Below are 24,631 nucleotides of genomic sequence, written 5' to 3'. Positions count from 1 at the left end.
AAGGTAACTGAAAGCACAGCCACCAATGGTGGAGCAAATAAAATTGGGGAAGCATAGGTGGCCAGAATTAGAGGAGTGCAGATATCTCGAAGGGTTCTGGGGCTGGAGGAGATTACAAAAACAAAGAGGGGCCTGCCATAGAGGAATTTGAAAACAGAGATGGATATTTAAAAACCAAAACGTTGCTTGATCGGGAACCAATTTAAGTCAGCGAACACAATCAATTGGGGAACAGAACTTGGTGCGAGTTAAGACAAGGGTGGCAGAATTTGGGTGATCTCATTTCCGAAGGGTACAACGTGGAAGACCAGCCAAGATCGTGTTGGAATAGTTGAGTGTAGAGGTATTGAAAACGTGAATGACGGTTTCAACAGAAAAACGGAGTCAAGTGACATTAAGGAGGTAGAAACAGACAGTCTTAATGATAATATGAACGGGACGTCAGAAATTTATCTCAGGATAAAAATTACACCAAGATTAACCTCAGACTGTTGGCATGGGAAGGGATGAAGTCGATAGCTAGGCTATGTAGTTTGGAGCAGAAACTGAAATTGATGGTTTCAATCTTCCCAAAATTTAATTGGAGGAAATTTCTGTTCATCTAGCACTGGATGTGGGATAATCGGTCTCATAATTTAACAGCAGTGAAGGAGCCAAAAGAGGCGATGGTGAGATAAAGCTGGGAGTCGTCAGAGTACATGCGAAAACTAAAGTTATATCTTTGGATGAAATCGCCAAAAGGACAGCATGTAGAAGGGAAATAGAAATAGGCTTAGAATCAATCTTGGAGGCTGAGAGATAATGATGTAGCAGGAACATATAGCAAGAGAATCTCTGGATACAATTAGATAGATAAGAACGGAACCAGTTGAGAGCAGTCCCACCCAGCTGAATGAAAATGGAGAGACATTGGAGGAGGATGGCACGGTGAATCATGTCCAAGGCCGCAGACAGATAGAGAACGATGAGGAAGGAAAGCTTACCTTTGACATGAGAAATCCCACCTTTTCAATATCCACCTCCTTGCTACCTCATGTCCAATACAGCTGAAACCTACATCAGTGCTTTCATTATTTTCCTTTAGACTTCAAGGGCATCTTTGGTGACCTGCCCTGCTTCAATTTACAACTGACCCTATTTAACTTGCACCCTTCCTGCACCACGCTACACACATCAATCTCACCCCCCCCCCCCCCCCCACCCCTCCCCAAACACAACATCTTTGTTCTCATTTACAAGTCACTACAAGATCTCCGGTCTCCGACTCTACCTTTATGACAACTTGCAGACTTGTATCAAAGCTCAGGTTCTTTGGTTCTCCATCTCTGCAGCTCCCTCTCCTCTGACCAACCATTTACAGTTGAGCTGTCAGCCGCCTTAACCTTTCTGACCTCTGGAACTTACTCCTTAAATCCATCCACCTCAGAACATTTTTCCTGTCTATAAAAACCTCCTCATAACATATAGTAATGGCCATTCTTTTGATCATCTCTCAGAATTCTTCAGCTACAGCTCAGTATCTATTTCTCAGTATCTATCTATCGCTGATGTTTTGAAAAGAAAAGCTTAAGACAAAGAATAATTTACACGCACAGCTGATCATCTTATTTACCTAACTTTCATGAGTGGAGTTCCATTCGCTATTTTTAGACAGTATATACACAAGAGGTGAGCAGACTTCCATTCAATCCAAGAAAATAAATGTTAGCTGCAAAACACCATGACACAGCTTCACTGCAAGCCTATGACTCATTTGGTATTATTTTTCAATTAAACAACCAAATCAATTTTGTATTCAAGATGCTTTATGCCAGACAAACAAAAAATTTACTTGATAAATCTTAATCGCAGAAACATTGGGTCAATGAGATTAGCTGCATTGTGTCAGCCAGATGGGGCTTACACAGGCATTCTTGTTTAGTACATGCCTGATTTTAATCTTTTTGCCTTACCAGCACACCTTTTAGCTTGAACAAAACATTCAGCAGATATTCAGGGCTTCCAATTTTGTATTGGAAAAGTAAACATCCTATGATGACATTTTCATAAATGGCTTTACAAATAATACACTGCAATAATCTTAAAATTTCTGAAATATTGAAAGTTTGTAGGCAATACATTAAGATATGTTGAACAAAGAAACAATATTCTTGCAGTTTCCACTAATATAGCCTTATGTTTTTATTTTATTCTGGGACAAAGGTGTATTTTGCAATTTTGGCTTTTTCAGAAGTGAAAATTGAATATTTTTGTGGTCACCACCCACTAAAAGCACACTGGGAAATAAAAATAGAACATAGAACAGTACAGCACAGAACAGGCCCTTCGGCCCATGATGCTGTGCTGAGCTTTGTCTGAAACCCAGATCAAGCTATTTCCTCCCTATCATCCCGAAGTGCTCCATGTGCCTATCCAATAGCTTCTTAAATGTTCCTAAAGTTTCTGACTCCACTATCCCTGCAGGCAGTCCATTCCACACCCCAACCACTCTCTGAGTAAAAAACCTACCTCGGACATCCTTCCTATATCTCCCACCATGAACCCTATAGTTATGCCCCCTAGTTACCGCTCCATTCACCTGAGGAAATAGTCTTTGAACGTTCACTCTATCTATCCCCCTCATCATCTTATAAACCTCTATCAAGTCTCCTCTCAACCTCCTCCGCTCCAAAGAGAAAAGCCCAAGTTCCCTCAACCTTTCCTCATAAGACCTACCGTCCAAACCAGGCAGCATCCTGGTAAATCTCCTTTGTACTCTTTCCAGTGTCTCCACATCCTTCTTATAGTGAGATGACCAGAACTGCACGCAATATTCCAAATGTGGTCTCACCAAGGTCCTATACAGTTGCAGCATAACCCCACGGCTCTTAAACTCAAACCGCCTGTTAATGAACGCCACACACTGTAGGCCTTCTTCACGGCTCTATACACTTGAGTGGTAACATTCAGAGATCTGTGGATATGAACCCCAAGATCTCTCTGTTCCTCCACATTCTTCAAAACCCTACCTTTGACCCTGTAATCCACATTCAAATTTGTCCTACCAAAATGAATCACCTCGCATTTATCAGGGTTAAACTCCATTTGCCATTTTTCAGCCCAGCTCTGCATCCTATCTATATCTCTTTGCAGCCCACAACAGCCCTCCACCTCATCCACTACTCCTCCAATTTTGGTGTCATCAGCAAATTTACTGATCCACCCTTCAGCCCCCTCCTCCAAGTCATTTATAAAAATTACAAGTAGCAGAGGACCAAGCACTGATCCCTGTGGCATTCCGCTGGTAACCGGTTTCCAGTCTGAAAATTTTCCATCCACCACCCCCTCTGTCTTCTGTTAGATAGCCAGTTACCTATCCAATCGGCCAAACTTCCCTCTATCCCACACATCCTTACTTTCTTCATAAGCCGACCATGGGGGACTTTATCAAACGCCTTACTAAAATCCATGTATATGACATCAACTGCCCTACCTTCATCAACACACTTAGTTACCTCCTCAAAAAATTCTATCAAATTTGTGAGGCAAGACTTGCCCTTCACGAATCCGTGCTGACTATCCCGGATTAAGCTGCATCTTTCTAAAATGGTCATAAATCCTATCCCTAAGGACCTTTTCCATCAACTTACCGACCACCAAAGAAAGACTAACCGGCCTATAATTACCAGGGTCATTTCTATTCCCTTTCTTAAACAGAGGAACAACATTCACCACTCTCCAGTCCTCTGGCACCACCCCCGTCGACAGTGAGGACCCAAAGATCAATGCCAAAGGCTCTGCAATCTCATCCCTTGCCTCCAAAAGAATCCTAGGGTATATTTCATCAGACTTATCAACCTTCAGTTTATTCAAAATTGCTAGTACATCTTCCCTCCGAACATCTACTTCCTCCAGCCTATCAGCCTGTGGCACCCTCTCTTCCTCAAAAACATGGCCCCTCTCCTTGGTGAACACCAAAGAAAATATTCATTCATCACCTCTCCTATCTCTTCTGACTCCATGCACAAATTCCCACTGCCGTCCTTGACCGGCCCCAACCTCACCCTGGTCATTCTTTTATTCCTCACATAAGAGTAAAAAGCCTTGGGGTTTTCCTTGATCCGACCCGCCAAGGACTTCTCATGCCCCCTCCTATCTCTCCTAAGCCCTTTTTTCAGCTCATTTCTTGCTAACTTGTAACCCTCCATCGAGCCAACTGAACCTTGTTTTCTCAACCTTACGTATGCTTCCTTCTTCCTCTTGACAAGACATTCAACCGCTTTTGTGAACCATGGTTCACAAAATAATAATTTGATTGTATATATTTTTTTTAAAAACAAGTATTAATCTCTCGCTCTTTCTCCCAAAATTATATGTATTTTGGAAAAACAATTAATACAATAAAATTAGACAAGTGTTTTAAACTACTTTACCAGGTTACACCAGTGCACCAATACCAGCATCATGTGGTGTTAAAAATTAGACTATTTCCAAACAGTGGTTTCACCGTATTTTCACTTTATGTCAGCTACGGTTGGGTTGCACAGAGCAATTAGCTGCTGATACATATTGCAAGTTCATAATTAACTAAAGTCCCAATGAAATGAAAAGTTCAAAACCAATGTTCAGCAAAGGTATTAAGTGTTAGAGAATCAAGGCATGGTAAGACAGACGTAAAAACAGATCAGCCTAGATCCAAGTGAATGGCAGAACAGACTCAAGGAGTTGACTGGCCCACTCTTGTTTCTACGAGTGATATGGACCTATTTCTTTTTCTCATTCATTTTGGAAATACATAGAACAGCCATTGTCATTTAGTTAGCATTCCACCTCACCAGCTAAACAAGCTGGAGGGTTGGTTAGCAGAGAAAATAGATTTCAGGTAATTGGCAAAACAACCAGAGAGGAGATGATGATTTTTTTTTCACTTAATAATAGATAATAATAATAGATAATCTGGAATTCACTGCCTGAATTCTTCCTCATTGCGCTGTTTTTTTCATCCCATTCTTTAATGAATTAAGTTCACAGGTAGGCATAATACATTAGACAGAACAGACTCCAAAATGTTCGATAAAGTAATATGTTAGGCTGCATCTTGCATCATGTATAATCAGAATGGACGGAAGGTCAGAAGACTGCCAGGTATAACATTATCATTTGTTTAGATCGATCTCCTCAGGGTTGGAATACCCAGTTCAGTTAACATAGGCCTGAGTTCTTCAATAACTCCTTGCTTGTGCAATTAGCATATTCAGTGATTTGATTAGGATGCACAGCTGCTCTCAAATGACAATCATTCCCTGAAGTCTTTGTTCAGTTGCTGGCTATGGTGGCTCAACCAACAGATCTGCTCCCTTTGCTCCTTCTCTTGGTATCCCATGATAAGCAGGGATAGGGGAATGACCAGTTGATAGGCCGGTGCACTGCTATAATTTTCCGAACATGCAAATACAGGTGGGAATCCTGAAATGCTTTGTCTTCAGACACTAAAAGCCTCACTGAAGTATGATCATTTTTTAAAGGGCTAGGACAGAGTAGATGCTGTGAGGTGGTTTCCAAGATTGGGAAGGCTAGAATTCTGGGATCACAGTCTTAGAACAAAGGGTTGACTACTTAGAACAAAGTTGAGGAAAGAATTCTTAATTCAGAGGTTGTGAAACTTTGGAATTCTCCACCGCAGGGAGCTATGAATACTCTCTTGATGCATATATTCAAAGCAGAGATGGATAGATTCTCGAATAGTACAGGAATCAAGGGCTATGGGGATAGTGTGTGTGATCTTATTGAATGGTGGAGTAGGCTCCAAGAGCCAGTTCACTTACTCCTGATCTCCTTTCTTTTGTTCTTAGGTCCTTAAAACTGGCAAAAAAATGACAGAATTATTACAAGACAATTGAGAACCATTTCCAGACTACTGGAATGAGATTCCAAAGCTTTTGGTGGCCTAACAGGCTTAGAGGCATATGAGGGTCATGAATTACATCAATGCCGGGCCACTTATCCAATTTTTCATCACCCTAGTAGGCTGCACATTAATTATGGTGTCAATCCTGGAATTGGCAATCACCATTGACTGAACTGGTTAATTGATCAACATGAATTACCTTTTAATTATGATGCATGCCATTAACGCATCATTACTATAGCACAGGTTTCCAGAAATTCCAAGTCCATTAAATGATTAAATAGACTGCCTTTACCAAAGGAATTGTTGATTTATTCTATACTATAAAGTATCTGGCAAAAAAGCAACATTTTTCTTACCTGAGATCCTCCAGCAACTGGCACCAAACATGTAAAAAGATTTGCAATCACATTTTCCAAGTTGACGTTCAGACTGTCGACATATACCGTGTAAATGAGGCCAAGGCAAGCCTAAAAAGAGTGGTAGTTAATTTTCTCAAAGCTTATTTCAAAAATCTTCGCTAACAATCAAACACCATGCACAATATGCATTTATTTTAAACTCTTAATACTGTCCAAAATCTAGTTCTTTCGTTAAAAAAATGACTGCTTGTCTTCCACTTATCAAAAATTTGTTGAGGGAGAAGGAACCCTTTCTACTCCCATCTTGTTTTTTTACATGGCACTCAGATATAGACTTGTCCACTTTTCACCACCATCTATGTTTATTGATTTTTATTGTTTTTTTTAATCCAATTAGTTCATTTTCTATTAATCCTATGATTCAGAATCTTCATTATCAGTTTCATTAAACAATCACCTAAAAAGGGCTAAGAACAAAATTTTAGCATGTGCATTAAGAAAAATCCTACAGTCCCTCCAGTGATATCCAATGAATTCCAATATTTTCATCTTCATTATTCGACTTCAAGATCCACTATATCAGTTGCTCATCCTTTGAATGCAGAACGTCTTGAAATCAATCCCAAATTTACCATCTACCAGTTTCAACCAATCTCCCATCTTCCTGCCACATTTTAAATTGACTCGGTATTCTGAATTTCACTTTATCAAATAGACTTGCATTCAGGACAGAACACTCCAAAAGAATGGAAGTATAAATTGACAAATTAATTTCAATATGGATAAGAAAGAGTTAATTAATCCAAAGGCACAGAATTGGTTCTCATATATATACTGACAACACCAGCTCCACCTCAGCATAATCTCTCCTGAATCACCACTACAAACTTTCCTCTAGTCCAAAAAATCTACTATTCAGCCAATTTTGCATCCATCTTGCTATAGTTCCTTTTATTCCATGCACTATAACTTTTCTCACAAGTCTGTTGTGTGGCACTGTATCGAATGCCTTTTGAAAGTCTATGTACACAACAGCATTACCTTCACTGACCCTTTCCATTGCCTCTTCAAAATACCCCAGCAAGTTAGTTAAACACAATCTTCCCTTTAGTAATCCATGTTGGCTCTTCCTAATCAACCCACATTTTCCCATGTGATCACTAATCCCATCCTGAATAATTGTTTCCAAAAGCTTTCCCACCACTGATGCTAAATTGATTGGCCTGTAATTGCTGGGGTAATCCTTACAACCTTCTTGAACAAGGGCTTAACAGTTGCAATTCTCAAATGATTGGTCAGAATATAAAGAAAAGCAGAGAATGACTAAAAGATTGATTAGGTGAAGGAAATTATGTGTGTGAAAGGAAGCTAGCTTGAGTGTAAAAATGGATAGCAAGAGTTTCTACAGGTATTTAAACAGGAAAAGTATGTGTGTAAAGTGAGTGTTAATCATCTGCCTTCACTATAGATAATACAAAAAACATTCCAGTAATAGCTGTAAATCAGGAGATGGAGGGGAGAGGGGAAACTGATGAAATTGCAACCACTAGAGAAGCAGTACTGAGCAAACAGATGGAACTGCAAGCTCACAAGTATCTGGGTCCAGATGCACATCATGCTAGGATCTTAAAAGAGATGAGTAATGAGGTAGAAAATGTGTTGGTGTTAATTTTCCAAAATTCCCTAGATGCTGGAAAGGTTCCATCACACTGGATGGACAGTAGCAAATATAACCTCCCTATTCAAGGGAGGCAGGCAAAAAATAAGCAACTACAAGCCAGTTATGTTGATGTCTGTCACGGGGAAGGTATTAGCATAGATCATTAAAGAGGTTATAGCTGGGTACTTCGAAAAACTCAAGGTAACCGAAAAGAGTGGAAAGGAAATCGTGTTTAACTAATTTACTCGAGTTCTTTGAAGGAGTAACATGTTCTGTGGATAGAGATTGTGTGGACATACAGTACTTGGATTTCCAGAAACCATTTGGTAAGGTGTCATGTCGAAGGTTGGCAGAAAACAAAGAGTATCAAAATGAATCTTTGTCTGATAGGCTAATGGAATGTTATCTTTTATTACAAGGGGAATTGAATATAAAACCAATGATACTACTATGCTTCACTTATGCAGGGCATTGGTAAGATTCTATCTCAAACACTGTGCAGAACTGGTCTCCTTATTTAAAGATGTACAAAGGACATAACTGCATTTGGAGGTAGTTCAGAGGAGGTTTACTAGATTACCTGGAATCAGCAGGCTGTCTTACGAGTATAGGTTGGACAGGCTGGGCTTGCATCCACTGTAGTTTAGAAGAGTGTGGGGTGACTTGGTTAAAGTATGTAAGATCCTAAACGGCACTGACAAGGTGGACTTGGAAAGGATGTTTCCTCTTGTGGGTGAGTCCAGAACCAAGGGGACACTGTTTTAAAATTAGGGGTCACCCTTATAGGATAGAGATTCAGAGAATATGTTTCCCTCAGGAGGTTGTGCAACTTTGGAACTCTCTGCCCTCAGAATGTGATGGAAGCAGAGTCACTGAATATTTTTAAGGCAAAGATGGATTGATTCTAACAACAATCAAAGGTCAATGGGGGTTGATGGAAAGTGGAATTCAACACAAATAGACCAGCCATGATCTTATTGAATGACAGAGCACGACTAAGAGGCTAAACAGCCTACTTCTGTGCCAATTATGCACATTTGTATGAGCAAAACTTCCTCCAACTGAAGCCACTGTCTTCACCTTGCTCCAAACTTCAGCTCAGAGCTACTGACTTCCATTACTTGCCCTGGCAACAAACTAACATGAAAGCAAACAGTTTGCAACCTTGGTGTCATATTTGACCCCAAGTTGAGCTTCTGACCACATAGTCACACCATTACTAAGACTACCTATTTCCACCTCAAGAACATCACCCTGACTCAGTTCATCTGCTGCTGAAACCCTCGTTCATGCCTTTGTTATCTCAAGACCTGGCTATTCCAACACACTTCTAGCTGATCTGCTGTATTCTACCCTTCATAAATTCGAAACTTTGCTGCCAAATACCTGACTCGCACCAAGTCCCATTCACCCACCATCCATGTACTTGTTACATTGATGTGGAGATGTCAGCGTTGGACTGGGGTAAACACAGTAAGAAGTTCAACAACACCAGGTTAAAGTCCAACAGGTTTATTTGATAGCAAAAGCCACACAAGCTTTCGGAGCCCCAAGCCCCTTCTTCAGGTGAGAAGAATATGTGAAGGAGTAACATGTTCTGTGGATAGAGATTGTGTGGACGTACAGTACTTGGATTTCCAGAAACCATTTGATAAGGTGTCATGTCGAAGGTTGGCAGAAAACAAAGAGTATGCAAAATGAATCTTTGTCTGATAGGCTAATGGAATGCTATCTTTTATTAGAAGGGGAATTGAATATAAAACCAATGATGCTGTGCTTCACTTATGGAGGGCATTGGTAAGATTCCATCTCAAACACTGCGCAGAACTGGTCTCCTTATTTAAAGATGTACAAAGGACAAAGGACTCACCTGAAGAAGGGGTTTGGGGCTCCGAAAGCTTGTGTGGCTTTTGCTACCAAATAAACCTGTTGGACTTTAACCTGGTGTTGTTAAACTTCTTACCTTGTTACATTGGTCAAGCTACATCTTAATTTTTAAATTCTCACCCTTATTTTCAAATCACTCCATAGTCTTTCCCCTCCCCATCTCTTTAATCTCTTCCAGTCTCTCAACCTTCAAAACTTCTATACTCCTCCACCTCTGGTCCCTTCAGCAACCCCAGTTTAACTGCTCTATCGTTGTTGGCCATGTCTTTAGCTGCATAGTGCCTAACCTATGAAATTTTCTCCCTTAACCTGCCCATCTCTCAAACTCACTTTCTCTTTTAAGACACTTCTTGAAATTTATCTCTTTAACCAAGCCTTTGGCCATCTTAACTAATACCCCCTTATGTGGTTCAGTATCTCAAAATGTAACAGACATATTTTGTTTGAGCGCGAGAGAGCGCGAGCGCGCCTGGCAGAGCGTGCGAGAGTGAACTAACTAAGAGTTGTGCTGCTGTGCCTCGTGATAATGTGACTGGAATTTGTTTTATAAATTTCTACAAGGACTGTTGCCTAAAGGGGTGTTTATTTTTGAGTCTAACCAAGAAAGAATCTGTGGGGAAAATGTTCTGTATGCTAATTTTAACTGTGTAAATGCGGCCACGTGCATTTTAAGTTTTCTTTAGTCAATAATTTTTTTTATTCATGCATAGGACATGGGCTTCGCTGGCTCACATTTGTTATAATTTACTATTTAAAATCTCCAAAAGTGTTCTTGGAACTTATGACTCTTGACTTCAGTGCCCACATTTTCTCACAGTAAAATGCAAATTAAAAATCATTGTGATGGCTTGCTTTGGGATTTAATTAGCATGACAAGCCCATCTGCCATATCAAAACAACATCATTAAAAGTAGTTACTTATTACTTCTGCCGCTCAAATATTTTCATCCTCGTTTATTAGTCTGTAAAAATATATCTCAAAAACTAACACATATTTTAACAAATCATGGTGCATGGAAAGGCTGCGGCCCAAGGAAGAACTGATTAGCTTTTGACAAAAATGCAGATCTGGCTTCAGATCCTGGTTTTTTTTTAAGGATCCATCCATTAACATTGAGTGCTAGGGAAAATTGGCTTTTTTTTTTAAGAATGTTATGGGTTGTTTGATTTAGAATGCTTTGGATTGTCTCAGCTCGTGGTAAAACTTGTCAAAATGTGCACAAAGTTTTCAGAACTGTTTTTATAGAATAGAATGCCTACTGTGCAGAAGGAGGCCATTCAGCCCATCAAGTTTGCACCGACAATAATCCCACCTCGGCCCTACCCCCTAACCCCACATATTTACCCTGCTAATCCCTCTAACCTACATGTGCCAGGACACTAAGGGGAAATTTAGTATGGCCAATGCACCTAACCCGCACATCTTTGGACTGTGGGAGGAAGCCAGAGCACCCGAAGGAAACCCACGTAGACATGGGGAGAATGTGCAAACGCCACACAGACAGTGACCCAAGCTGGGAATCTAACCCAGGTCCCTGGAGCTGTGAGGCAGCAGTGCTAACCACTGTGCTGCCCCGTACGGTGTTGGTGTAGACAGGCCTGAAACCTCCTCAGTGGATGGAAGCACTGAATAAAAAACATATTTTTTCAGTTTTGTAATTACACAGCATCAACCAGGCAGGAAAAAGCTTCAAGGAGGAGTTGTACGATTGTGATAATGTTGCATTAACACAGAATGATGGCGGTGTGCACTCGGACTGCCCGCTTCACTTCTTGAACTATGTTTCCTACCTACGTACAGTGCTTGTCCATATTAAATTTTATTTGACTATTTTAATATTTTGGATATCTCATTTTGTATTTCTGTCTCTTCAAAATCAGCCACACCACTTACTTCAAGATCATCCAATATTTTGACCTGTCTCCACAGAGCTTCCGAATCAGATATGTTTTGTTTGCCCTAATTACACTAATTTGTTTGCAGTAATTATATTTAAAACTTTGTTTTTCTCTATTGGCTGTTTCAGTCCTTAGTTTAATTTTTGTCCCCCATGCTATTGTTATTCTTTCAAGATTGCATTCTCTCACTTTTCAAACAATTACTCTGCAAAATTAAATCTATATTCAGTGACTGCTGCATGCTTTCAAAATAAACTTTAAATTATCTTAATATTTTTAAGGCAGAAAAACAGCAAGCAGCGAAGCAAATGTTTGGATGGGAGATAGATAAGAAAATGAGCAATAGTGGAGATTAGAATGGGAAATTGCTGGAACTGCTTTCTACAGGACTCCAGAGTGTTGAGTTAGATGCATAAATCACAACCAATATAAAATAACAAACAGAAAATTATGTAAATACTCAGCAAGTCAGGCAGCCTCTGTGGAGGGAGAAACAAGAGTTAACATTTCAAGTCTATGACCTTTCATCAGTTCTAGGAACCACTCTCCATCCACTACCACCCTCCTCAGCCAGGTTAAACTTGAACTTATCCTTTAATTCCACTCACTCCCTGCAGATAAACGATTTTGCTATAGGTACCCGCATGGATACTAGCTATATCTGCCTTTTTGTGGGATATGTGGAACACTGCTTGTTCTAATCCTAGTACGAAGTCTCACAACACCAGGTTAAAGTCCAACAGGTTTATTTGGTAGCAGAAGCCACTAGCTTTTAGGTAAGTGGGAGTTCTGTTCACAAACAGGGCATATAAAGACACAAACTCAATTTACAAAATAATGGTTGGAATGCGAGTCTTTACAGGTAAATTTACAGGTTTACAGGTCCAACCATTATTTTGTAAAGTGAGTTTGTGTCTTTATATGCCCTGTTTGTGAACAGAACTCCCACTTACCTGACGAAGGAGCAACGTTCTGAAAGCTAGTGGCTTTTGCTACCAAATAAACCTGTTGGACTTTAACCTGGTGTTGTGAGACTTCTTACTGTGTTTACCCCAGTCCAACGCTGGCATCTCCACATCATGTTCTAATCCTATTCAGAGTCCCCCTCCTTCACAGGTATTGATGGCTATTTCAGTTTAGGTTCCTGCTCCCATCCTGAACTGGAAAATGTGATCAATTTTACTTCCAATGTTTACCCTCCTCTCAACGTCACATGGTCCACCTCTGACTCTTCCTTTTGTTGACTTTTATGCATTGTTTCTGGCGATAGACAAAGAACAAAGAACAGTACAGCACAGGAAACAGGCCCTTCGGCCCTCCAAGCCTGTGCCGCTCATTGGTCCAACTAAGCCAATCGTTTGTATCCCTCCATTCCCAGACTGCTCATGTGACTCTCCAGGTAAGTCTTAAACGATGCCAGCGTGTCTGCCTCCACCACCCTACTTGGCAGCGCATTCCAGGCCCCCACCACTCTCTCTGTAAAAAAGTCCCTCTGATATCTGAGTTATACCTCGCCCCTCTCACCTTGAACCCGTGACCCCTCGTGATCATCACCTCCGACCTGGGAAAAAGCTTCCCACTGTTCACCCTATCTATACCCTTCATAATTTTGTACACCTCTATTAGGTCTCCCCTCATTCTCCGTCTTTCCAGGGAGAACAAGCCCAGTTTACCCAATCTCTCCTCATAGCTAAGACCATCCATACCAGGCAACATCCTGGTAAACCTTCTCTGCACTCTCTCTAAAGCCTCCACGTCCTTCTGGTAGTGCGGCGACCAGAACTGGACACAGTACTCCAAATGTGGCCTAACCAGCGTTCTATACAGCTGCAACATCAGACTCCAGCTTTTATACTCTATACCGCGTCCTATAAAGGCAAGCATACCATATGCCTTCTTCACCACCTGTGCTGCCACCTTCAAGGATTTGTGGACTTGCACACCTAAGTCCCTCTGTGTTTCTATACTCTTGGTGGCTCTGCCATTTATTGTATAACTCCCCCCTCTTCCAAAATGCATCACTTTGCATTTATCTGGATTAAATTCCATCTGCCATTTCTCCGCCCAATTTTTCAGCCTATCTATATCCTGCTGACTATCAACAAATATTCAATTTAAGCCCATTGACTCCCATAGCTACCTTGACAACACTTCCTCACATTCTGCTTCCTGCAAGGGCTCTGTGCAATTCTCCTAGGTTCTCTGCCTCTGTCGTATCTGTTCTAGCGATGGACCCTTTCCCACCAGCACTTCTGAAATTCCTTCCTTGCACCTCAACAAACATCAACCCCCCCCACTCCCACATCATGGTTGACAGGACTCTCAACCATGTCCAACCCATTTCCTGCACTTTTGCTCTCACCTCTTCCTCCCAGAACCATGAAAGGGTACCCATTGTCCTTATCCTTCACCCCATTAGTATATATGTTGCAGACGAAGAAAGAACAACTACAATGATTTAACAACAATAGTGACTTTAAAATGGCTATTCTGGCTGAGTGTTAAGCATGCTGAGATTTTTGGTCAACTTATAATTAAAACCAGATGCAGGTCTTAAAGTTACTCTGAGTCAGGGATCTGGTCTGGAAATTGAAGTCTGAAGCTTCCCGTGCTGACTAAATAATGGGAGTTGTTTACTTTTGAGTAGACAAAGTGGCCTCAAATTTTATTGCCATTATATGTGGGACATGTCATCTGAAGTAAATAAAATGCCGTCGCTTACAAGAAATTTCAGTGGCTGTTCGAGCCATTTGATCAATTTCTGATTACATAGTTGGCTGGATGAAAGATAATCTTCTGGCAGCCAGTGAAGAATCTGTAGGTAGAAGACATTGCTGCCTTTGCCAATGACAACTCTAGAGATTAACTATCATAAGACGTGTGCCCTGAAGAAATCTTCAGAGAGAAGATAGATTCTACATTGGAAATATTTCTTGGCCAAGGTTTGCCTAAACCCTGTAGTATCAAATTTTAATTATTTAACTGAAAATAATGTTCAGCAAAGTTAATGTTCAGTTCAGAGTTAAAGTTCAGTAAAAGAGTTAATGACTTGCAACTGTTTGAGTTGGTACCTGAAGTGTTAGATAAAGAAATAAATTGTAGGTTTAATTAAGAGTCGACTCGTGTTCTTGTCTGTCTCATTAAATTCGAATGCTTGGAAAGCGTTTAAATTAATAGCCGAATAATAATGTACATTTGTGATTTTTGATCTGCACTGATTCTATGTTTCATGCAAGTAGATGTGGATCTGTATTTTAATTTTTTGACACTTGTACTATTCCATTTCACCACTGGCTTTCCTGAATTTATCACCGCATTTTCTCAAATTCCTGGCTTAAATCCTTCCATCTCCCAAGCCATCTTTAAGATTTTCCTTATAATCCATTTCTTTGACCATACTTTGGGACACCCTTCCCAATATCTCATTTGGTTTTGGCAATAATTAGGTCAGTTATCTACATTAAATGTGTTATATAAATGCAACATTTTATTGTTGTTGTTAATAATGTTGTTGGGCCAAAGGTAGAATATGAGAGACAGAGGGCAATGTACTTACTGAACAAAAGTCAGAGCAAGAGGTGATACAAACAACAAGGATCCCAAACATTGATAGTTGTTGACCATGTTCCTTATGTTCATTACAGATAAAACTCCCCGTGATGCAGATAGTAAAATGAGAGAAACCTGTGAATTCCTTCTGGAAATTGAATAAGATTTATATCAATGTTTTGTTGTTATCAACCTTTTGTTTTAAGTGTTTGGAATTACCTATTTAAATCCACAGTGACAATTCTTTATGGTCTTTTATTGCATCATCTTAAGATTAATGTCAACAAATTGGCTAGTAAATTCAAAGGATATGCAATGGCTTCACTTTAACACTAAGAAAAAGAATGTTTTGACTTTGCTTTTGGCGATATGATTAAGGACTCCCTAGATAAGGCATAGTGTTGGCCAGAAGTTGTCTGACATTCTCCAAATTCTCTGAACAGCAGCAGCCATCCATGTAAAGTTTATGATGCATATCAGGTGACATTAGCATTCTGCAATACTGCTCAGTTAGGATCTTTTGCATGCATGCTGTTGCAGTACTTCCTAAATCATTTTAACTTAATATTTATTGGATCAATTTGCATTTCTACAGGGCCTTTTCACATTATGAAGCAGTTTAGGTCATTTACAAAGGTAAAGTTGGACACGAAGCAAAACTGGAGAAATGATTTAAGACATGATCAGAGGTGAGCTCCGAAGAACTTTTCACTTGAATGGAGTGGTGTAATTAAACAGAGGAATGTGGAAAGGAAGAACTTGTCTCAAAACTCTCCAGGACCAAAGATATACTTTTCAAGTATAATCATTGTTATTACATAAACAAACATGGCAGTCTATTCAAGCACAGCTGTTTGCAGGAGTTTGGTCAAGGCATAAATGCTTCTCAGTATGCTGGGAGAGCCACGTGAAGATTGGACATTGGGTTAATACGTTATCTGAAAGTCAAAAGTTGTAACAATGAAGAAATCCCACACTGCACTGAAGTATCAGCAAATATTATGCGCTGAAGTCTTGTAAGTAGACTTGAACCATTGCCTTTTAGATTAAAAAGCAAAGTTATCACAGAGCTAAGTTGGTACATGCGTATTTTAGAACCTAAGACCAAGACAGAAGAGGGAAGCAATGCAAAGGAGGGCCCAAAAAGCAGGCCTCATAGCTGAGACATAGGAATGGAGAAAATAGAGGATAGTGAGGGGTGACACCTTGGAGATTCAAGGTGGGTAGGATGGTTGCACAGTGGTTAGCACTGTTGCCTTACAGCGCCAGGGACCCGGGTTCAATTCCCGGCTTAGGTCACCGTCTGTGCACAGTCTGCACGTTCTCCCTCCGGGTGCTCCGGTTTCCTCCCACATTCCGAAAGATGTGCTGGTTAGGTGGATTGGCCATGCTAAATTCTCCCTCAGTTTATCTGAACAGACGCCAGAGTGTGGCAACTAGGGGATTTTCACAGTAATTTCATTGCAGTGTTAATATATGCCTACTTGTGACACTAATAAATAAACTTAAAATGTAGACTGTGATTATGAGTTCAATGCATCAGAGGAAGGGGGGCCACTGAAGATTGGTCTAGAACATCAGGAAAAGGCAGTGAGTGGGATAAAGGAAGGGGGCAGCAGGGGCCACAGCGGGGTGGAGGGGGAGCAAACGTGAGGGGGCAGAGGGAGCACGGATTACATATTTTTTACTCAATTCATTGCTTTGATATCGGTTTTTTTTGCGCAGTCTCCTGTTTCTTTACATACCTCAGTTTCCTTTAAATTTTATTGTGTCAAACTTTATCTATCCAAAACTCACTCAGCAGCCCCTTTAGTGAGAAAAAAATTGAAATGTGGCTCCCCACATGAAAAGTTTGGACAGGCCTGATCTGCATCATTACAATGACTCAAGGCTCCATTAAAATCTATGACATATATTGCAGCAAATAAATGTATTCTTATCCTTGGATCATGATGGCAAGGGTAAAACAATTACATAAAATGTACGTTTTTGGGATCCTGAGAAACTTTGCTATTTGTCAGCCATGCTATGGTAACACTCTCACTGCAGTCACAAAACTTTGGGTTCAAGTCCCACTCCAAGGCCTTGGAGCACAAAAATGAAGGCTAACACTTCAGTGGAGTACTGAGGAAATGCTGCAGTCCTTGGTGCTGTCTTTCGAATGAGGCAGTAAAATGAGGCATCACCTGCCTGCTTGGGTGAATGCAAAAAGTTTCAATGACACTATTGTGATGAGCAGAGGGGTTCACCCTGGTGTCCTGGACAATATTTATCACTTGATGAACATCATAGAAACAGAATTGCTTATTATTACCTTGCAACTTGTAGGCATTTGTTTATGCAAATTGGCTGTCATATTTCCTATATTACAACAATCATTGCACTTCAAAAGTACTTCATTGGTTATAAATCACTTTGAGACATCAGGTAATTGTAAAAGTGCTATATGAATAAAAGCCCTTTTCATAATTTTGAAATTGTTGGATGGGTGGAAGACAGGAGAGATTAAATGACAAACAAGATGGTAATGGCACATGCATAGAAACAAAAGATCAGTTTAGAGGGGGGTAAAAAGAAAACAGCAGAATCATCACCTGTTGTCTGAAAAAAATGGAGGCAGAGATTATGAAGTTATGGTCAATTTCATGTCAACTTTGGAAGGCTATAAAATGCCTAATTGAAAGATGAGATGTTGTTCCTCAAGCCTCACAAAAATTGCCTTTTGTTCTCTTAAATCTCCCTCTATGCTTGCTTAGAACTTGGCACCTCTAACCACATCCAGTTGTGACCAAAGGCCATTAACCTAAAATGCTAACTGTTTCTTTCTCTATAAAATGCTGGCTAGCCTGCTTCATATTTCCAGGAGTTTCTCTTTATAGCTCAAGCTCCCAGCAGCTACAGAATTTTGTTTTCATGTGAAATACATTGTCAATGTAAACAGTGCACTGCAATTGGGAGTGATTACTTGTCACAGTTCACACAGCAACTGTAAGGACAATTCACATAAAAGATAGACCACAAAGAATTAGATCTGTGTGTATTAACATTTGGAGAACAGTTGAAGAATTTTAAGAAATACTTTTAAAATCTCTCCAATGACAATATAAACACACTTTAGGTGAAGCGGAGTTTGAGGTAAAAGTTCAATCCATTGCACTACAGATGTCCCCAACACTTTTTTAAAAAAGAAATGTGCACTTAATGGTCTAAAAAGACAAAGTAAGGCTGCAGTTCAGTGAAAATCAGCTCCTTTCCCAACAAAACTGAGAGCCACCTGTCATTCACTACCACTTTGAAGGCTTTATCACAACATTACTAACAGACACTTGGGTCCTGGTTTTACTGACACAGGCGCCCCGAAATCGAGGCAGGCGAAGCTCGCAGACGGCATTCCACGTTGGCCTAAGGTGCGATCTTACAAGCCTCGGGCAGCCGTGCCGGCAAAATCAGGGTCTTGAAGTCTGACTCCAGCAGGTCATAACAACCCACATTGGTTGCAAACCATGCCAAGTATATTAGAATCATAGAATCCCTATAGTGCAGAAGGAGGCCATTCAGCCCATCAAGTCTGTACCAACCCTCCAACAGAGCATCGCACCCAGGCCCTATCTCCATAACCCCACATATTTAACCCACTAATCCTAAAACTACACATCTTACGACACCAAGGGGCAATTTAATATGGCTAATCCACATAACCTGCACATCTTTGGACTGTGAAGGAAACTGGGTCACCCAGAAACTCATGCAGACATGGGAAGAACTTGCAAACTCCACACAGACATTCTCCCAAAGCTGGAATTAAACCCAGGTCCCTGGCGTTGTGAGGCAGCAGTGCTAACCACTGTGCCACCCGTGATTTTGAGCACCTTTAATTTATTAACGAACTAGCAACCAACTTTCCACTTGCAAAAACAAAGAATTAAAACGACTTTAATATGAGAATCAGGTTTTCGTCAACTGTATAGTCACCAAGGATTCAATAGGTAAAAAAAACTAAATTATTAAGTACACAGATTTTCAGAAATTGAAAACATGGAAATATAACAAAGTAAGTAAATTTACCTTGAATATTTCTGGGTAATCCAGTTGGGACACCAGCACCAAACTTTTAGGTGCAAACACCTGTGCAGGTTGAATTAACCCTGTATCTTCCTCTTCAGCTTCTGCATCTTCATGTTTCGCTCCCTAAAGCATATTGAAGAGATTGAAATAAATGAAATAATACACAAGAAATCCCAAAACCAAAGTATCAATTTATATCTCTCCACATCCCAAAATTATAAATTCAAATTTAATGCCTAGAAAATCAAACTTTCATGTTTTGCCAAAATCTAAATCAAACAAGTCACAATAGCCTGTTACAGTAGTATATTGTTAATATTTCTCGAAATGTATCTATTCTGATGCAATCAGATGAATTTGAAATTAGAATATTCTTCTGACCACAACTGGCCAATCAATTCACAAACGCTGATCTTCATTTACATTTCACTTTAAGCCTCCCTCAACAATGTTCAAAAGCACTTTAGGCTAAAACATTTTGAAGCACTGTCATTACTACTATGTAAATGAATGAGGCAGCCAAGTTTCCAGAAACTGCACTGAAATGCTGATATATTTGGGAGTGTTGATAAAAGAAAAATATATTCGGAGCACTTACTGCTCTATATTTTTAAATTCCAATTGAATCGGCAACCTGGCATCAGCTTAACCTCTCATTGTCACAAAAAATAAGCATCTCTCAGTACTACATTAGGGTGTACAGACCAAGAGTAGGTGCTCAATTACATGCATGGGGAAAGAGACATATTGATGCTTCCATCACATTTGATTCACGAATAAGTGGATCGCTTCTCGGCCTTTTGGCTAAGATCAAGTGTATGGACGGCAGCCCCTGGTCGGCCGCACTTGGTTGAGGTCATTGGGTTACGCTGAGGCTTCATATGTTTCATATGAAGCAATTTTTAAAAGCGGCATCTCGGCCTTTTGGCTAAGATGCAAATGAGCTCAAGTCTTGGAGGAGGATCCTCCCCCTTCTCCAATCAGCTTGGCTCATGTAGATCAGGCCCAGGACAGGGTGGTTTGGTCGCTCGCCCTGTCTTGTCAGCCTGGATCTGAAATGTCTCAACTTGTTGAGACTCTGAATTGGATTTGATTTGATTGAATTGGAAAAGTATTTTTTTTAAAATAAGTGGTCTCCAAGGAAAATTTACTGACACTGGAGCTGGTCAAATCAAGAATCAGGACCTGATCACAACACAAAGGTTCATCTAACATGGCCTAATATAAGAAAACTAATGCACACCTCTCATTAGTCTCTGCTCAGCCCTGCACTACCTGTAGAACCAGCAATCTCAGTCCTTCCCTCCTCTGCAATTCTCAAAAGAACAGTGAAGTATGTTGGTGTTTTAAATTTATATTCTGGATTGTTGGGGGTTCTTAACATGCCTCATAATGCAAATGCAACAACAATGAGCATGTTCAGATGGTAGAAGGGACTGTTTGGTGCATTCAAGGATGGAGAGATTCATTAAGTGAATCTCTCATCAATTTGCTCCCCAAGTGTTTTTGTAACTAGCAGCATTTGAGCACCTTGCTCTTGCACTTGAACCCTGTGTTTCCTGATCTCTTGCTGTACCTTCACCAGTTCTTTGGCTCCCCCGTTTGCATAGTAATTCTGAGTAGCATGCAATGTATGAACCCCCGTGAGTGACTTGTACTAACATTCTGGAACAATAATTGATTTAAGAATAATCTTTAATAATTAAAGTTAAGACCTTATCAAGCTGTTACACACATTCATCAGTGGAATGAACAACAATGAAAGTGACTTTATGCTACTAGAGATCTTGATGTCATGACAATTGGGTCCAAGCCTCCCCACCAATAGGTTGGGTTTTACAAGTTTGCATTAAGAGATAGATAGGGACTTGGCTTTTCAGCTGTTAAATTTCAAAGGGGAGTTTTAGGGACTTTTATAACCGACAACGTTTTCATAAACAACAAGCGAAGGTTATTAAATTTTATTTCACCCGGAACTGGAAGCAACAGCAAAGCATGAAAGTTTTTTATATTTTGCAAAAGTTTAATTCAAAGAAGTGCTGAGAAGAATGGAAAAGGATATTAAAGGAAAGAAGTTGAGCTAAGTTGAGGTGGCTGTGTGGGAGAAATGTACCAAGACCAGCTCTGCGCTGAGAGAAAAGTGTGAAATCTGAAACAACGTTCCAGCAGGACCAGAGAAGTCTTTGTCTCAGAAAGCTGTTTATATTTTGAATATTCTTGGATTTTCACAGCAGAGTGATTTGATTTTGATTTGATTTGTCACTTGTATTAACATACAGTGAAAAGTATTGTTTCTTGCGCGCTATACAGACAAAACATAGCATTCATAGAAAAGGAAACGGAAGAGTGCAGAATGTAGTATTACAGTCATAGCTAGGGTATAGAGGAAGATCAACTCAATGCAAGGTAAGTCCATTCAAAAGTCTGACAGCAGCAGGGAAGAAGCTGTTCTTGAGTCGGTTGGTATGTGACCTCAGACCTTTGTATCTTTTTCACGAAGGGAGACGGTGGGAGAGAGAACATCCGGGGTACGTGGGGTCCTTAATTATGCTGGCTGCTTTGCTGACGCAGCAGGAAGTGTAGACAGAGTCAATGGATGGGAGGCTAGTTTGCGTGATGGATTGGGCTACATTCACGACCTTTTGTAGTTCCTTGCGGTCTTGGGCAGAGCAGGAGCCATACCAAGCTGTGATACAACCAGAAAGAATGCTTTCAATGGTGCATCTGTAAAAGTTGGTGAGAGTCGTAGCTGACATGCCAAATTTCCTTAATCTTCTGAGAAAGTTGAGGTGTTGATGGGCTTTCTTAACTATAGTGGAAGTGTTTAAAGAGTTGTGTGGAATACTTTAAAGTACCACAGTCTTGCCTTGGGTGATAATGCTGGATTTCTATAGTTAAACATCCATAAGGGAATTGTTGCCAAGTAGCTTACCTGTAGGTACTGACCAAGTTTTTTTTTGGAGGAGGGATGTTTTGTAAGATTGTTTTAACTGGGTAACTTTAATCTTATACGCATAATTTCTTTCTCTTGTAAATAAATCTTCTAATTTTTAAAATGCTAAAAGTGTTACTAGAGTAGTGTTCTCTGCTTCTCATAATAATAGCTATTTTCTCCTTGCTTTTAAAATACAAAAAAAAGTTATGATCAGTAAGTTAAGTTTCCCTCTGGGATTCAGCTTGCTCAGCAAATAACATCTGCTGTGGTTTTAAAAGATAGGCAGAATGAAAGCATCATGACTACCTCCAGGAAAAAGCACACAAATTAGCATAATTCTTTGCCTGTGATCGCACAAGTTGCACATTCAAAGAATGGAATTTTTTTCTGTTGTGGTATTTTGCTGGTTGTTCACAGAAAGAATGCAGCTCCACATGGGTCTAGTCTGTGCTCCCTGCACCCGAGGAAATCTAGTATTTCAGGCACATGCCACAACCTTTCCATTTGTTTGGCAGCCATCCTGGGAAAAGTTAATGAAATCCTAGAAGTGTACACAGCAAACTTGCTTAAATTGCTTAAGTCACCTGCAGCAGTCTGAAATGAATCATAAGCATAAAGGTTGAGGGCAGTGACTTTATCAGCCACAGGTAGTGCTCTGCATCCTGTGGTTTTGGGTTCCAATTTTCCAAGGTGGGTGACACTGGCAATTTGATGTGTATTGTCCATCGCTAACTGTCCTGAGAAGATTATGCGAGCCCTTCTTCCTGAATTGCTGCAGGTGGAATGATTCATTGTAGTGGTTCAAGACAACTGATTGGCTTGCTAGGTCTTCAAATAGTTTAAAGCCAATAATGTTGGTGTGGCACTGGAGTCACATATAGGTCAATTGAATAAGGGCAAATGGGTTTCTTTTCTAAAAGGACATTAATCAACAATGTTGGGTTTTTACAAGATTCTGACAACTTCATTGTCTTTTAACATGTATCTCTTGTTTCTAGATTTTAACTGAATTCACTTTCAAACTGCCACAGTGCGATTTGAACACTCATTTGCTGGTCTGCAAGTCCAGTAACATTAGATTTGCCCAATTTGAAATTAATAATCCTTTAAATGAGGCTCAATTAGAAAATGTGATTTTCCTATACTTGGGAGCTGACCTGTGAGGGAGCAGCAGAGCCAAGCAGAGCAGACCATAGCAGATAAACCTCAAGAGCACAGCAGCTGGGGCCTACACTGAGGAGCTGACCTGTGAGGAGCAGCAAGTGAAGCAGAGCCCTCCAGAATCCAGACATTCGGTGACACCAGAATTCAAAAGCCTGACATCAATTTTGAATAGCACATCAGCACAAAGGAGGGTGCCAATTGGTAGGTAGTGGGTAAGTTGTTTTCTCCACTTTAAAGCTACATTAAGGAACGGTTAGAGTTCTAGCTTTAAATAAATTTAAGTTAAGAGTCTTTTCAGCTAAAAGATGACTGGGGAGCTCAGTCCCGTGCCCGCAGCATGTAGGAATTCTTAAGACACTCCTTGCAGATAACTACAAGGACAGGAAGTATGACCAGTTTGACCAGCTTGAGAGCCATATTTTGGAGATTCAGCATCGACTGGAGGCACAGTATTGCATCTGCAAGGCTTGGATAGCATATTTTTAGATGTGCTAATCCCACAATTTACGAAGGTGCGGTCAGAGAGGAAAGGGTGACCATCAGTCAGAATGGGGCAGGGGGGGTCGCCAGGAAAGTCCCAGAGTGCATCTGTCAAGAACCATTTTTCTCTGTTGGAAATGAGTGACATTTCTTAAAGTTTATTTATTAGACACAAGGAATGAAGTTACTGTGAAATTCCCCTCTGGGGAGTGAAGCCAGAGCCAAGTTCACAATATTGTGGGTGGCTAAGCTGCACAACAGGAGAGGAGTAAGAGTGGAAGAGCGATAGGAGACTCAATAGTGAGGAATGCAGACAGGCATTTATGTGGCCACAAGCATAATTCCAGGATGGTGTGTTGACTTCCTGGGTCAAGGGTGTCACTGAAGGGGGAGGGTGAACAGTCAGATCTTGAGATTCACATTGGTACCAATAGCATAAGTAGAAAGATGGATGAGGTCCTGCAACAAGAATTTAAGGAGCGAGGCAGCAGATTGAAAGCAGGACCTGATAGGATGTAATCTCTGGATTATTCCCAGTGCCACATGTGAATAGGAATAGGAGGATAAAGCAGATGAATGCGTGGCTGAAGAGATGGTGCAGGAGGGAGAGTTTTAGCTTCCTGGATCACTGGGTCCATTTCTGGGAAGGTTGGGATCTGGACAAGTCAGAGGAGTTGTACCTGCACTATAATGGGACCAATATCATTGCAGGGAGGTTTGCTATACCGGCCATCTGCATCGGG

The 24,631-nt window shown here is 40.5% G+C and overlaps 1 protein-coding gene across 2 annotated transcripts in view; it reads right to left on the bottom strand.

Annotated features, from left to right (window-relative positions):
• The window catches only part of sbf2 (SET binding factor 2), a 555,079-nt gene that overhangs the window by 300,632 nt on the left and 229,816 nt on the right, over positions 1-24,631 (bottom strand). For both annotated transcript variants that reach the window (XM_078220692.1, XM_078220693.1), the window contains exons 4-5: positions 19,310-19,432; positions 6,247-6,357 (exon numbers count right to left, since the gene is read on the bottom strand). In XM_078220692.1, coding sequence (XP_078076818.1) covers positions 6,247-6,357; positions 19,310-19,432 — 234 coding nt within the window. The remainder of the gene's footprint in view (positions 1-6,246; positions 6,358-19,309; positions 19,433-24,631) is intronic.

This window comes from Mustelus asterias, chromosome 9 (assembly GCF_964213995.1).
Source record: "Mustelus asterias chromosome 9, sMusAst1.hap1.1, whole genome shotgun sequence".
Classification (NCBI taxonomy): domain Eukaryota; kingdom Metazoa; phylum Chordata; class Chondrichthyes; order Carcharhiniformes; family Triakidae; genus Mustelus; species Mustelus asterias.
Note: the sequence above shows the minus strand (reverse complement) of the source record. Positions and strands in the feature narration are given on the sequence as shown.